General features: G+C 40.3%; 2 protein-coding genes across 2 annotated transcripts; both read left to right on the forward strand.

Annotated features, from left to right (window-relative positions):
- The first annotated feature begins 1,193 nt into the window (after positions 1 to 1,193).
- LOC145433322 (uncharacterized) lies at positions 1,194 to 12,150 on the forward strand. Its single transcript, XM_080310399.1, has 6 exons — positions 1,194 to 1,500; positions 4,723 to 4,854; positions 8,198 to 8,976; positions 9,315 to 9,374; positions 9,434 to 10,192; positions 10,640 to 12,150. Exons 1-6 carry the CDS (start codon positions 1,259 to 1,261, stop codon positions 10,801 to 10,803), a joined length of 2,136 nt encoding a protein of 711 aa, XP_080166525.1. The 5' UTR covers positions 1,194 to 1,258; the 3' UTR covers positions 10,804 to 12,150.
- A 3,299-nt stretch (positions 12,151 to 15,449) lies between these two features.
- LOC145433327 (CXXC motif containing zinc binding protein-like) lies at positions 15,450 to 16,636 on the forward strand. The gene has a single exon (XM_080310404.1). The coding sequence runs from the start codon at positions 15,574 to 15,576 to the stop codon at positions 16,060 to 16,062; it is 489 nt and encodes a 162-aa protein (XP_080166530.1). The 5' UTR covers positions 15,450 to 15,573; the 3' UTR covers positions 16,063 to 16,636.
- Positions 16,637 to 16,638: the final 2 nt, after the last annotated feature.

The raw sequence follows: 16,638 nt of genomic DNA on the forward strand, positions 1-16,638 counted from the left end.
GTTATCGAGGTGCTTTGATTTTGCCTAATACTATTCCAAGAAATGTTGTGAATTAACGGGAGTACCATGAAAAAGGCATTATACTCCATGATGAGTAGTTATGTACTGAAGGCTAGTCTTAAATGTTGCCTTTCGTGTGGTCTGGATTTAAACAGCAATTTATGTCTTCAGCTCTGTGGCAGATGTTTGTCGGAACACATGTAACAAGTGGTATCTCAGGAAACACAGTGTTCGTTTGATTACTTCGCTATCAATCTGAGTGAGTTGACATGATATTCGAAATTGCGACCTACAGATCACCCGGATCAACGTTCCATGTAACATGAGTCTCACCTAAACGATCGTAAAACACGCCAATCATCTACGCCTGGCTATTGTAATGACACCTATTATGTTGGAAGCTGGGTTTTTGAACAATACTATATCAGATGGCCTGATATAACCCGTTAGTGGTGGCACATGGGTGTGTGACTTGACTCTGCGAGCGTTGGTAAAAGGCCTCGTTCTATAATCTAACTTTACCTTACCTATCTCACGCCATGCGCGTGACTCGGAACATTTGTGAGTGAACGTCAAACGTGAAAGGCTCCTTAGTGCTTGAAGACCCTTGTGATCGCATTGTAGTCTTATATCACAACCAACAGCGCAGAATTCCCTACTTTCGCGAGATCATTCAGAATTTATCCGCTGAGCATTGTTAAGAATATCCTGCGACTGAGGAATAGAGACAAGTCATTTGCAGCATGAGGATTGTTCTTAGCAGTGTCGAAGTTGACAATAAGCAGAATACAATGCCGTATCCTAGTTATATCAAAGGTTAGCATTGGCAAAGGTTTTTAGAGTTCAAACGCGCTACCCTAAGTCACCACGGCGACTTTGTTGCTATGTTTGCATTGGTGTGTAATCATGTAATTGAATAGTGCTTTCAACTTTCTAGGAAAGGTCGGCATCCCTGGCACGAAGCATCCCGTTATCTATTTCTAATTCGTATCGCGGAAACGAATTACAACGATATCTAGTTTCAAGAAGAATACATGTGCTGAACATATACTGTCGTTTTACATGAGCTACACAACAGTCAGTTACCGTATTTAGGAACATCAATACAAAAGATCATGAGTCTTGATGAGACGTCCAGAATAGGAAACCAATGTCTACCACCAACCAATCTGCATAATCGTCCATTGGTTTCTCGTATAATAAATTATATATTATATGTATATTTAGAGAAAAATTAGTATTCTGCAATCGGTGCAAGATGTGGAGAATACTTTTCTCCTATTTCTTGCTGTGCAATTTATCATCCAACGGAGGTAAAACAGCACGAATGGGACGTAGTAGAAATGCCTGTGCTGAACTTGGTAGTGAATGCCGTTGCAAACGAGGGAAGCACAATGAGCAAAACATCATCTGCACAAAACAGAATTGCATGAAAAGGCTGCCCACGAGAGAAGTGCCGAAGGAACAGGCCGGGAAAGTCGTCAGCTTGCTTGTAACAAAGTAACTATGTCGTTTTCAAACATTCCCTCTGTATTGTGTCTGTGGCAAGTGGCAACTGTATTAACGTCAGAGTTGGATCAATTGTAATTTGTAATTGAGCTGAATGTAATTATTACATTTTTTCATGTAATTGTAATTGTAATTGAAGCATTTGTAATTTGTGTAATTGTAATTGTAATTTGATGAACATTTTGCAGAATTACAATTCCAATTTCATTGTTATGGAAACCTGACAATCACAACCTGAAAGCATCTGAAGGGGGGCGCGAAGCTCCGGTAAACTGAAATTTTTTCCGCGCTTGGCGCGAATTTCATATTGGAGAATTCTCTCATCAACAGTCATAACCTTCCATACCATCAAACTATCTGTAAGGATTGCTAACATTCTGATTTCATTGTGTGATATGACGATAAGGGAGGCACGAAATATTTCACTGTTATAAAGAGGGGCGTGTCTGAAAAAGTTGAAGAACATGTGGGCTAAACTAAATCTTAATAATTCAAAAATGGATGAACAGCAAATAAACTCTTCTGAAACCTGTGCTGAACCATTTTCTACACCACGGTCAGAGTTTTTTGGCCAGTACCGAGGCTTGCCGCAACAACTGCAAAACGAAATTCAAATTTCCAACAAAGGCTTTAGCAAACTTGATCACGTATTTGTTGAGATGTTATCCCAATCTTACTTCCAATCTTGGCAAAATTTTCTGGGGCCAGAAACTTTTCGCACCCTAATGTTCATCAAATGCAATCTAACAGTTTCCGAGCAAGTGAAAATGTAAATGCGAACCAAAATGTTGTAATTCGTAGTTATCAGGAGGTTCTTTCCTGTTGCATTTATTTTAATTTTACGCACCTTAACGGTATCATCCTTATCGCTGACGCCTTACGAATTACATTTCATTATCCTCACTCAGCTCTGAGTAGCCTAATCGTTGCATTGCATTTCATTAACTACTGTCCTGTAGCCTATTCGCTGTTAGTCGCTCAAACTTTTGTTTGTTAACAGTCGCTTGAAACATTTTTCTGTGTTGGTAGTTTTCAGTACTCATGATTAGTAATAGTTCGAATACGTTCGAGTTTTTTTTTTCATGAAATGGTATTCTACGTATCATGAATGAAACATGAATACTGAATAGCTTGAGATTGTTGCTAATTACGTCGCTACGGTTGTCAAAAAACACCTCTCTACCGAATCAATTACATGTTTAACAGTAATTGCAATTGTAATTGTAATTCATTACATGCTTAACAGTAATTGTCATTGTAATTGTAATTCGATATTCTTAGCATTGAGTAACTGTAATGTAATTGAAACATGCAAGGAAGTAATTGTAATTGTAATTAAACTGAATTATTGTAGTTGATCCAACTCTGATTGACGTTGTTTAGAAATAGCATAATTTTATGGAAATCGCGCATTAAATACTGCGTGCTGGAGTGAAACTGTAAGGATGTACGAAATATTCGACGACACTATCCATCAAATACTTTAAGAGTATTGTTGCCAGTCGTGCTAGGTCACGTGAGGCGACATCAGCCACGAATTGGTACGGTACGGTCTCACTGGATTTGGAAATTTGGATATATTATCATACCCTACCAGTTCCGTGACAACTTTAATCGGTGAACAGGAGTAGGCCATGAGTCTTGTGAGAATGGTGTGATATCTTATCTGCTTTTCCGTGGTTTTACCAGGTGCGAAAACATGCATATGTTGTTGAGGGATAGTATTCATTTAAGGACTAGTACCTTCACTACAATATCCCGTATGCCTATTACCAGCCCGCTATCACAATTGCATTATTTGTTGTGTACGAGGCTCCACGCTTCAGTGGTTAGTCCGATATTGCGGCCGGAATAAAGTCATAAGGCACGGGCTCATAGCTGTAGCGTACAGCATGCGCAATTGCGCATGACTTTCACGCGGATACCACGGATCGAAATCCGTTATCGGTTATATGAATAAGGCAAAGCGAGAATTGTTCAAACAAATCCTTATGAGTAAACTCTGTTTGCCACATTTTAGTCATCATTGAATTGGGTTCTATAATCACATTCAAGTACCTGCAGGGTTATACTAAACGGAGACTAACACGTTTATTATCAAAGGAGCCAGTCACTGGCTGGCACCGATATAATCCTGCCCTCTTCTACGATTACCTCTTTAATTTCAGTTCTAGTGACAAACGATATGTGAAGTCTGGGGTGTGTGGTCGTTCATTGTCTCTTTGCATATTACGGCATCGTGCTACGATAAGTGCTCAACTGCTCAAGAAATGTTTGATTCACTCGATAATTTCACAGCCTTTACGACTAAGTTATTAAAATCTCGGGAATCTTTCACCTTGAACTTTCGACAGAAATGCATCATAGCCGAATGACTGTGGGCTCTGAATTCGCCATCTTTGGTATATGGAAATTTCGATTATCTAAACTGCCCGCCAATAATGAGAATTGGAAAGAATTTCAATATCCTGAATTCAATACGGATAGTGATTGTATGATACTGGCTGGTATATTTCAGATATAAAAGCTGCATATATCGTATATCTGCGCAGAACCATTATAAAATTGTTAGTCCGAATTTTGAGATACATATGCTTCTATTAGAGAAGTACGGATCATGGTTTTCCGGGAAGGGGATCCAATCCTGTTCTATGAAATGGAATCCTGATCCAATCCGGATCCTGTTTCCGTCTCAAATGTTTAAATCTGGATCAGAAAATATCCCGCACATGGGAGAGAGAGACAAATATTTATTGATTCGTCCAACCGAAATGAAAATAACATTGACGCATGAAATTATAACAAGATACTTAACGGTGTAGGACAGGGTGTAATCGATATGACTCTGGGTAGGGTCAACATGGTTAAGCATCTATTTGTCCCTGTCGTCCATATTTTTCTAAATACACCTCGGCAATGCATTGAAGTTTGCGATTATGGATTTTTCGAAATAGCGGCGCAATGCAGAAGTCAACCGAGTCCAATTTCATTCAAAACATCGAAGTACACAAACAGATAGTCACTTTCATACACTATAAATTTAGAATCCTGCCCTGATCCGGATCCGACAGTCGCCAAAAATGTGAATCCGGATCCTATCCTGTACGAGAAAAACTTGCCGGATTCCTGTCCGGTTAGAATCCAAAATCCTGATCCTAGCTTATACGTTTTATAGTACGTGCATCACCCCGCAATATTCGTATTTCGCTTTAGGCAGCGGAACCTGACTACCATTGGTGGAACTGAGCTACGAAGACTCGGCAACATCACCGAAATCAGAATAACTCGCTGCAACGTGTCACAAGTATCACCGTATGCGTTTATGGGACTGAACCATGTTCTAACGTGGGTACAATTAGATTAATCACGTAGTAGTAGAATATTTTTCCGAATGCTGCTGTCGCTCCACACAATGTGACGATTTATTTGAGAAAAGACAAAATGCTATTTGACGTTAGTTTTAGACGTTACCAATTTGCGTCCCACTGTTTCGAGCGTTTCCAGTTTTGTGGAAGTATGGCTATAATTTTTTTTAGGCATCGTAAATATTGGTCGTCGATTTAATTTCATCGAAAGTGCGTTCAGCTGTTACTTGATACGGTAGTCCTGAAGATGACGTAATGTCATATGTATGTCATCGCAATAGTAATACCTGCTGCTAAATGCGCATTTAATATTATTCTCAAGGTTGGCCTATTACTCACATACTCGCCTATTACCAGCGACATCAGGATCTAGACATCTTTGCGTCACACACGTCAAACCCGCGGTTATAGTTGTTCGAACCTGGCCATAAACTTCTCAAAATTCAAAACGATTTATTGTGATCAGTGGCAGAGGTCTTCGATTGCCAATTTGTCGATTTCCATGAGATTATCTGCGTCCTCCGCACTCCGCATAATGTTGTTGTTTGTGGTATTCATGGTGTTTGTCGGCTACTATGGTCATTTACATCAGGCCGATATTCCTTATTTTTGATTCCGTATCTGCCGACTTGCAGCACGGCCCACTTCTAGGCTTATTGTAAGACACTGCTTACGCGGATGAGATGGCGAGGAGGAGCCTGGATAAACCTCCAACACTTATGTAAGAATTCTGGATGAGTCGACCTCTGTCGGACTCGAACCCACAACCCATTGGTGCTATAGCTGTGGACGATTACACCACTATACCCTATCTCGCCACCCTCCTCCGCAGTATGGACGGATGAAGAATCATAGGCATAAGTGGCAATATTGGTCACAGTCGGAAGTCAGTTTCTGATCCAGCACATGAAGCCGTACGCTATTGGAATCTCATATATATATAATTCATGAACAGTGCCTCTATGATGACAGTCGCCACAAGTGTAGTTGTCGCCAAGTGCTTTGCTATGCTCCATGAAAGCTCCAGAGGTTACAATTTTCTGTTTCTGTCGTGTCGACGTAAATTGCTCTCGTGGTTGACTGACTACGGTTTTAAATTACGAGTACTGTTCATTGCCATGTAAATTGAAAACCCGACTGATTGCCCACGTGTTGCTTAGTTTTCGCTCGATACGAGCTAGGTGGTCAAAAGGAACGACCCCCCCCCCCGAAATTTCGACTAGGGCATTATGACTTCATTCATTTTCACCGCATCAATGTGGATATTCGTGACAGCAGGTCATCGTGACAGGTATTACTATTGTGATGACATACAGATGACATTACGTCATCTTCAATTTCCAATCCTGGCTATGCGTATGTCTCTATACCCGTTGTTTCTATTTGTACGAGTCATCGTGATGTGATGAAGTGAATTGTTGTAACTGCCCCGTAATGCGATTCCTAGTTCACTTTCGAATATTTGTAACAATAGTCGTGATAAATGTTAAGTTACTACCCCAAAATAGTACTTAGAGCAGGGGTTCTCAACACGCTTATTTTGCGTCCTGCAACATCTTCGATTACGAAAGCAATTACACCGTGTCTGTTTTATTTATCGATAACTCATTCTGGTTTTTTGATACGCTCGAGGTAAAATTCGTACTGTTTTGATAATCGGTATTCGGACTATGGTTTAAGAGAATCTCGCTGGGTAGAGTGAAGAGCTTCTTGGAGGTACAGAACTTCAATATTTGTTCATAGAGTGTTACTCTCACCACCACTGACTTGAACAGATCGCGACAAGGAAAGGGAACCACGAAAACTGAGTTTTCAACTAAGTGTGTAATAATTAGGGCTGGGCAAAATCGAGTACCTGAGTGATTCGATTCTGAATCACGTAATATGCTTCGAGTCGAGTAATCGAGTATCACTCATTATGACGTCATAACAGAATACAATACGTCAAAGTTCAAATATGTACATTTTATGCCACCACAAAGAATATATTGCCTGTTATCCATCTCGTAAATGATACTTTAGAGGTATTTTCGACCATACCGAATTCCTGCCACTTGGTGACATTATTGTGGGATAATCATGACTTCGTAAATGTGCTACGTCCAGTAACCTTCGTAGCTTTGTACTATATGTTTCGCATGCTACGATAAGGCCAATTAAGGTTTCAAGGTTTCAACAGTGAAAATTAGTATCGAAACTAAAATTCTCGTTGATAAATTAACTTACAGTGGCGAGCAGCGTATAATTTAAAAAATCATTTTTTACTACTCGACTCAAATCATTAATTAATACTCGATTCAGATTCGAGTACTCGAATGATTGTGCCCAGTCCTAGTAACAATAAATTAGCTTTCGCAGAGATACACGGAAACCCGATGTGTCTTATTTGTCTAAGAACAGTTGCCGCAACGAAACGAGGAAGTTTAAAACGACATCGCTGACAGTTTCATCCGGAGTTCAAAATACATACTACAGTACATACACCTCATCTTAAGACAAAACGTTGCTAGTCAAGTGCCAAATCCAGCAATCCATATTTCAAGGCATTGTTAAAATTGCCGACAATGTTTCAGAGGCATAGTTCAAAATTGCTTGGAATATTGCTAAAGCCAAGAAGTCAGCTTGAGAAATGGGATTTGAGAAAACTTTGGCAGACTGTGCGAATTCCCTGTTTCCGGAATTTAGCAACAATGACAACATTACCTGGTAAATCTTGAAGCTACAGTTGTCTGATTCAACCATGTCCAAATGAGTAACAATAATTTCAGTCAATCTTTCATCGCAGTTTCTGAAATAAGCTGCGGCGTAGGCTACTTTAGCCTTAGCATCAGACAATTCCACCGGCTCATAATATGGGTGCATTTTCTTAGCGTGAACTTTGCACACAGTAAATGCTGGCAGATCAAACGTCTGGAGGGGACAGTTGTTCAGCAATGACGAGCTTTTATCGAGGATCACTCAAAAACATCAACTTATGACAAAGCTGACTTTTGTAATTATTGACGGGGCTCCAGCCATGGAAAAGGAGAAAAATCGCCGTGATCTGCTTACGCCACCGGAAAATAACAGATTCACACAAATAACTGCAAACTTCCGAACGCTGTCCATTAATGCTTTAGAGTGCATAAACGTGTATTCAACGCCCGTATACAACTGGTAATTACAGTGAATTTAATAGTAGTCTACGCTCACATAATAATAATTTTCTGCGGCCCGCAGCTCGTTTTCATGTTAAAAGGCGACCCGTTATACGTGGGAAGTTGAGAACCCCTGACTAAGAGGATTGTGATTGTGATGCCTATAATAATCTGACATGCATTTAGATTGGACCTTCACAAGAACAATCTCGGTGGCATTCCACCGGCAATAAAACAATTGGCGAATCTGGAATATTTGAATTTGGGAGGAAACAAGATCCAGCATTTTCAACATGCAGCATTGTTTTCCTTGAGAAAATTGAAGCGCCTCATACTGGGTCGCAATTTTCTTGTCTCGATTCCCAGTATGCTTCCTCCGTCACTGATAAAACTCACAGTGAGTGGAAATCAATTGACCGAACTGGGAGACTTGAAGTATTTACGAAATCTCCGGATCTTACTCGCGGACAAAAATAATCTAACCGCGATTCCGCAACTCCCAAGCACCGTGAAGGTCGTCAGCTTATGTACTAACCAGATAGACGAAGACGTATCGTTGCTCTCTCTACCGAATTTAACCTCGATTAATTTGAGCAACAACAAGAGAATAGGAGATATCTCAATGATGACATTTTCGAACCAGAGTGGAAGGTTACCTCCTCGAAAGTTGCGAAAGTTTGTGGCAAGAAATTCCGGGATAAGGAGTATCACTCCTAACGCTTTCAACTGCTTGTCTCGGTTACGTGTTCTCGATTTATCGTACAACGAGATAAGAAGTTACCGGGAATCTTGGTTTAGCGGTAACAAAGCAATGCGTAGCGTGCAGATCCGTGGAAATCCTTTTTCTTGTGGATGCGACGTCAATTCAAGCCTGGCGGAAATTGCGGATGTATTTCGGATGACGAATGAAGTGAAGAAGCGTGAATTTCATAACGATTTCAACCTAGTTACTTGTGAAACTTCAGGTAATTTTATATCCAAATATACGTTTTTGTTGGATGTCCAATCACATCATCGAATCGGCGAGTTCAACGAGAACCGCCTATATTAGATGATTAAATGCGTTACTATGATTTTGAATGTGATTAGCCGGCTCTTGCAATTAAACTGTAGGCGAGTAGGCCTCTGTATATTGTATATTGTAGATGTATGTACATTGTAGGCCTACATTGTACATGAGGATTCTTGTACGTCGGGACTCGGGATCCATCCCTGTTTTGAGATGAATTTTGAACAAAGTATAATTAACTGATAGTTAGGTCAGCTGATCATTGTTGTTCATACGAGAATATGCATATTTTAGTCGTGGAAAGAGGGCTTTGTGAAACGTTCACACTGACGGCTGACTCATGCTCTATCAGAGGTAAGTCTTGTTTTCATTCAAAACCAGCCAATTCGTGGGAGTTCAACATATCTTTTTAGCTTACGAAAAAGACGAAATGGACAGAACAACGACAACCACAACAACGCTGAAACCAACAACTGCTAGTACCACAACAGGAACTACATCTACTACTACTACTACTACGAAACATCGAAGACCTCTAAGCACAAACGCATTCGACTTCACCACTCGATCTGTATTTAACATTGACCTAAAGACGGAGCTTTACACTGTAAGAATGCCGCAACCCCGCCCCGTGACGAGCAGCTTTAGAGGCACAATGACAAGGAACAGAATCGCTACAACACCTGATGTAATGACTAAGACCAGAACTACGACTATGGCTGCAGCGCGCGGCATCAAATCTACTACTACCACTACAACATCAACGGCCACCATGGGAGCTATGACGTTGGCTGCAGCGCGAGACATCAAATCTACAACCACTACTGAGCCAACGACCACCAAGACTACGACGAGGACGACGACGACTACGGCTCCAGTATCTACCACGACCACATCATCTACCACCACCACCACTACCACTATAGCAACAACAACAACAACAACATTGCCAGCAACAGAACCCCCGACAACTAAAAGTACTACGACTTTGAGAGCGACACAACCCAAAACAACACAAAGCTCCACCACAGCTCGACCGACAACGAAACTGCCAACCACCACACATAGCTCCACCTTGCGTCAGTCAACGACCACTACTTCAAGCCCCACAACCACCTCAAGCACTCTGGTGATACCCTCCGTTGGGCCTGTTGGAGACTTGGAAGAAACAAGTAAGTTCATGAAATGTACAATGGGACACCTACCTACATTTGTAATGGCCGATCACGTTGATTAATGACGACGGATTGTACTTATAGGTCACAATCCATCCAGAATGTTGGTTTGGGTAGGTCGGAACCCCTACCGTTTCAAACTTGTAATGATGCTCCATGTGGAAAGCGGATACGATTACGATAAAATAAAAATTCACAAGTTGCTTAAGAATCGAATCTACTTAATTTTGTTTTAGTTAGTTGCGTAATTTTAAAGGTGGTTATTTCCAGTTCTGATTGTACTTGCGACTTTTGAAAAGTGAGTACTGAGTAGTTATAATTCTAGTTAAATTAGAGCTAAAACTTTGCAGAGTGTACAACTACAAACAGAATAATATTATATGCGCTTAAATTTTCAAGCTCTTGATGTCATTCCACACACCTAACAAGGAACATTATTTTCAGGTGAATCTAAAAAATGGTGTTCGGATGACAGAGCTACGCCTTGTATATTCCCGTTTATTTACAATTCGGAGAAAGTGTACGAGTGTGTCGGCTGGGGTAAATGGTGTTCTGAGACTGACAATTATGACAGGGATGGAGAGTGGGGTTACTGTCAGGAATGCTGATGAAGGTTTAAATTGCATTCATCGAAAAATTAATGAACTGGGTCGGTCATGAATAAAATGTCGGCATACATATGCGACATTTTTCTATATCAGTAATACGTTCTACTGCACTCCTATCGTTGTTGTCAGATCCGCTTCCAATGTCTAAACGGTGTTTGCTGCGCTTCATGAAAATGCCGTTGTAGCGACATGAGGTATAATTCAATGTCTAGTCAATTTAAACTGCATTCTTACACAGCAATCTAGCGAAAGACGACAATATAGGATGTTTGTTATAGTGACTGCAAGATGTGCGGGCATTATTTTGACACTGTCGCATTACAATGAATTTGGATTGTCTTAAACTTCACAGCGTCCCTCGTGATCCCATAATGCGAAAATAATCACATTATTTTAGAAATCAGAATCATTTCATTTATATTTGAAATTGTCATCACTTCAAAGTACCACGACAATTACGACCCCTCGAAAAGAAAGGAAAGAGTCGAAATGACTCCGCGAGTCGAAACGGCTCTGAGGCGAAGTCGATCAATCAGGTCCACGCTTTGGTACCTACAATATAGTAAGGCAGTCACATCAGCATATAATTATTCAATATTCTGGGTCTTCCTGAAATATTATGTGTTTTCTTTTCATTGTCTCATTAATTTTGGTGAGCATGTGTGTGTACTGTGTATATTACATGCGATTTATACATCGCTTTCTACCTGCTTTGTCATACGTTACTCCTAGTCTTTCTGCCGGATAACCTGGCTGTTTCTCTGTGGTACAATCCCATTGATATATTCGCATACGTGTATAGCGTATATCGGCAATACCCAACAAGGGCCACGTGAGAAATTTCTTTCCCAAGACGCGGTCGAAGGGCATGAAAGTTCGAGAAGCCCTTTATGCTTATTGCTTTTGCATTGCATCTTGATTGCAACTGAGCGAAGAAATTTGCCAGATGTTGTTGTAGGCTTGGATCTCAATCGTTCTGGCTGGAGGAACTGAAAGGAAGATGGGGTGCTTTAAAATCGATAAAGTAATAGAACTGTGCGATTTTGAGTATTTTGATACTTTTTCGATCGGTTTCGTACTTTATATAGGATTGAGTAAAAGCGCAACGATACCAATTTATATTTAGCGATGCTCGATTGCTAATCAACCGCCCACCCTTTGTTTCGTGTTAATCACGGTTAATCGAATATAGAAATGTCATCATCATTTGAATTTGATTTTAATTCGTGAACTGCAAACAGTGCCAACTGGTGATGAACGCACATTCGGAACATGAACACTACGGAGCCGCTTTTTCTTGTTATTCGACTTATCGTTGCTTCTCTTCAATGTAGCTGCAGTTCCGTCGATGGGTGTGGTGTGGTTATAGTTTAGTCTTAGTGCATGGGTCCTTAACTAGTGGTCCATGAACCCCTTGGGGGTACAAAGGTACAAAGCATCAATATAGGGCGTACGGAATGCATTTTCGAGTCATACTATATTTAGCACAAAATTATTTCGCACATGAACATAAGTGATGCTGTAGTGGTGACGGCGTGGCAGTGGATATATGGAGTAGGATACAGGGTTGTAATGACTCGAGTCATGACTCGACTCTAGTCCTACTCGAATCACGATTTTTCCGATGACTCGACATGACACTAGTCATTTTTTCAAATGCGTGAATTTGACTCGACTCCACTTGTACTCGAGTCATTGCGTATGACTCGAACTAAGTCATATGACTCGAGACTGGGACGGCCAAGATAGCGGACATTTCATTATATTCGAAGAATAGTAAAGTTACCACATTATCGGTATTTCGTCTATCAGTCCTGATACTTGAAAATATATCCAGAAAGTGTTGAAACTGAAGAAAATTACTATAGAATATTATGAATGCCAGCCATTCTATATCACTCGAGTAGAGTTGAAAAAAGTGGTACGAATCGAATTGAACTGTAAAACTTGACAGTGAACATAATGACTTGGACTAGGACTCGAGTCAAAACACTATGAATCGGACTCAGACTTGACTCGGTGGTGAATTGAAAATGACTCGAATCAAAACTATAAAAGTGAGATGGACTTATGTGACTCGGAACGTTGTGACTTGATTACAACCCATAGGATCATCATCATCATTGGTTTATTATCAATTTTATCAGTTCAATACACCACAAAAAATGCGATACAATGAAAAGAAAGGAAGATGTCGAAGCGACTAGGAGTTGTCTATGGAATCGGACACCCACCTTGGCCTAGGCGATGTAAAGAGGAGGCATGCACATTGCACACTGAATGAAAGTAAAGAAAATAGTATAGAAAAAGAAAGCGACAAGAAATAGGGCGGCATGTCATGGGACGCGAGATCGATAGGTCCGTAATCTTGAGGATGGACTGTATTTATTTAGTAGTAATTGCTTGTATTTCGACTTGAATGTGGGCATGCTCGTCGACTGCCGGATGGCCGGCGGGATACTGTTCCACACATCAGGTCCGGCATATTTGATGGAGCGATGATGTTTTCGGTCGATCATATGATATTTGGACGACGTGGACGCGCGTGTGTTGTACTATAGACACGCGCGTCCACGTCGTCCAAATATCATAGTCTCTATAGTTGTACTACGAGAGGTTTTAATGAGATATCAAGTGGTACGAGCACTAAAGGCTTAAGAAATACTGGTTTAATTAGTGTGTTTTGTTGTTCGCTCACGGAAGAATTGTTACAGGACTGCTATCCTTTCGATATCTACAACTGGGAATATAGTGATTGTTGGCTTGGAACCACTCGATGTGCTTTGTACAAATTATTCGGCGATATATTTTACATCGAAAGCTCAACGATGCGAGTTCCAGTTTATTTGTTATTGATCAATAAATAAGGACTAGAAAGCAGTGTTGGGATCAAGTCACTACCTTCGAGTCACGAGTCATTTCGAGTTATTGCACATTTTGACTCGAGTCAAGTCAAGTCAATCGATTTTCAAAAGTGACTTGAGTCAAGTCAAGTCACTCGATTTTTGGAGGTGACTCGAGTCAAGTCGAGTCAAGTCAAGTCAAGTCACGAGTCAAGTCACAATTCAAGTCAAGTTGCCTTTTCGAAGTATGGGGCATGATAACGTCATTGCATTTTGCTAGCCGTCTGAAATATAGATTGATTGGTCATTGATTTTGAACCGATGAACGAATATAGATTTAAATATACACGCAAGAAGGCGCTGTATCGCTCACACATACGTAGAACTGCTAAACCTTACTTTATAGTAACCAGCCAATATAGAGAATAGATACGAATTGATAAGATGCAATAAAATTACGCATTTACAAATCGATATGATACAATTCGAGCCTGCGCCAATGGTTGAGGACAAATAAACTACATTCGAATTCAGTTTCAATAAAACAAAAGGTTTGGTTAAGGAAAAATCGGAGAACAGAAATTACTTCACTATACTAGTTTACGACAACGTAAGCTGTGAGCTTCGATCACTTCGTTTGCGGTCAATTTATTTGTGAGAGAACAATGGAGGCTCAGTAAAACGCACGATCATTAAATGATTGGTCGCTCTCACGGGTTACACCAGCGATTCGCGATCAATCCGACCATATGCAAGATACAGTGATGTTTATCGACACCGATCACTTGATGACTTGAAATTGACTCGTGAATATTGCTCCGAGTCACGAGTCAATCCACATTTCTGTTAGGCCGAGTCAAGTCAAGTCAAGTCATTTTAGCAAAGTGACTCGAGTCAAGTCATATCATACGAAAAAGGTGACTCGAGTCTGACTCGAGTCATCCCAACACTGCTAGAAAGTAGCAACCTGTTTATTGCCGTGATTGCAATCTGACTCATAACTTCAAATTTTATATAAATTAAAATAATGATCAGGCACTGATCCACCTAGAATCCGTCTTCCAAGTCGAAATATCGGCATTGTTCGAACAATCGGAGAGTCACAACGGGTCATTGTTACGGTCACTGTGTTGCGGTTACCCGATTGTTCTGAACAATTCCGATATTTCAGACTTGGAGGACAGATTCTAGGTGGATCAGTGCCTGATCATTATTTAAATTTATATTTTCGGAATCGGTGCAACAGTAGCTTTCGATCAAGACCAGATTCAATAATTTCTGGGCTCGGGAAGATAGCTTTTGGATTGCCAGAAATCCTACAGTCGCTCACGCAAAACAATTCTCCTCTCCAGCCTCTGCGAAGCGGAACGAAGCTGCAAAATCGGTCGTTGCCGTTCCATTATAGAGACTGTAGGACCTACAGTCTCTATAGTTCCATGTTTAATTTCTATAATATGACAGAGATGAGCATTGAGCAATGAGCATGGCTTAGGATTAGGATTTGAAAAAACAGGATTTGTGACATTTTGACGGATTTGGATTGGACTAGGATTTGACATTTCTTCCCAATGGATTAGGATAAAGATTTCCCGATTTTCGGGGAGATTGATGTCCTGTGGCGAACGGTGACAAAATTTTACGTACTCTACCATAGTTACTTCATGTATTTTTTCATTTCTTTTTACAGAATTATAGACATAAGATGTAGGCTTTTTAAATGGAATTCCAAGTTTGAATCGGATTAGGATTGAAACATACAAAATTTTTGGATTAGGTTAAGGACTGAAGCTTTGGATTTGGATTAGGACATCGAAATTTCATATCCGCTCTTCTCTGCCAGGTGTGTAAGCGCCAAGCATCACACATCCGTTCGTAGCGATATCGCTGTATTTGTTGAGGATATTTGTTTCTGGATCAATTGCTCATAATGGTTAAAATTGGCCTGGAGTTCAAGGCTGTATTGGAAAATGTCAAGTCGTTACGTACTTGTGGTAAAGATTTCCGATGGTATTTGAAATTTCGGTGCGCAAATTGTGGAGAAGTCTCCCAGTCTTGGCAGTACGTGTCGGAGGAGATGAGTGCTGAGCTAAAAGGCGGCAGAGGACAAGCAAATATGGTGGAAAAATGCAAAATGTGCGCACGCGAGAATTCTGTCGCCATAATGGAAGGCAAAGTCAGTAATTATACTGCTGAAGATGATAGTTCAATGAGAGTAATTGTTGGGTTTGAATGCCGTGGACTTGAACCGGTCGAATTCGACTTGCGCTCTGGATGGGAAGTTGAATCTAGCTGCTCCAACAAAATATTTTCAGACGTTGACTTGCAGGAAAAGGAATGGTATGATTATGATGACATCGGCGGCGACTCAGTAAGCATAACCGAAATCAGTTACTCATTCATAAAGTTGAAAAATTGATATCTTGTTACTTATTGCTCTATTTTGTGCCCTATCCATATAATGAGTTTGTTTTCTGCTACCCTGAGAAAGTGTTTTACAATTTGGTTTCACCGTACAGCGTCCCAGGATATTAGTTGAAAATTGTCATTGATGGTGTGGCAAGATTATGTATACCAAATTGCATTCACACAACATATATTTTGATGCTGTTGAGAAGGTATCATAGCCCTTCTGATTCATCAAAACCACATCCAGTACCCTACGGTACTATCTTTGTTTCGTATTAGAATATTTTATCTGTAGCCAATTATTGTGGGGTATTGCACTATTGCATGACCATTCAAAATACCGCAGTCACTTGGACAGCAATACATAATGAAGAGAAATATAAGTTTGATGATTCTGTTCCTTATTTAATCAAAATTACTAGCTGATATTCAAAGTAGCATATATCAGTTCATATAAAGATTCAGGACCAGATTTGTGCAGAAATGTGTCTAATTTATCTGATATATATGTTGGTGCCTATATTTAAAATGTAGAGCTGTAGGCTACTTCGCCAATCAACACTGCATTATTTCTTTGCAGAAAACA

The sequence above is a fragment of the Botryllus schlosseri genome, chromosome 2 (assembly GCF_051294905.1).
Source record: "Botryllus schlosseri isolate E-star chromosome 2, Bs_hap1, whole genome shotgun sequence".
Classification (NCBI taxonomy): Eukaryota; Metazoa; Chordata; class Ascidiacea; order Stolidobranchia; family Styelidae; genus Botryllus; species Botryllus schlosseri.

Bases quoted from the DNA above. Each gene is read 5' to 3' on its own strand.
- LOC145433322 (XM_080310399.1), top strand. From the start codon at position 1,259: ATGTGGAGAATACTTTTCTCCTATTTCTTGCTGTGCAATTTATCATCC. The intron at 9,375-9,433 runs GTAAGTCTTGTT...ATATCTTTTTAG, and splicing joins TGACTCATGCTCTATCAGAG to CTTACGAAAAAGACGAAATG. The intron at 10,193-10,639 runs GTAAGTTCATGA...CATTATTTTCAG, and splicing joins TGGAGACTTGGAAGAAACAA to GTGAATCTAAAAAATGGTGT.
- LOC145433327 (XM_080310404.1), top strand. From the start codon at position 15,574: ATGGTTAAAATTGGCCTGGAGTTCAAGGCTGTATTGGAAAATGTCAAG.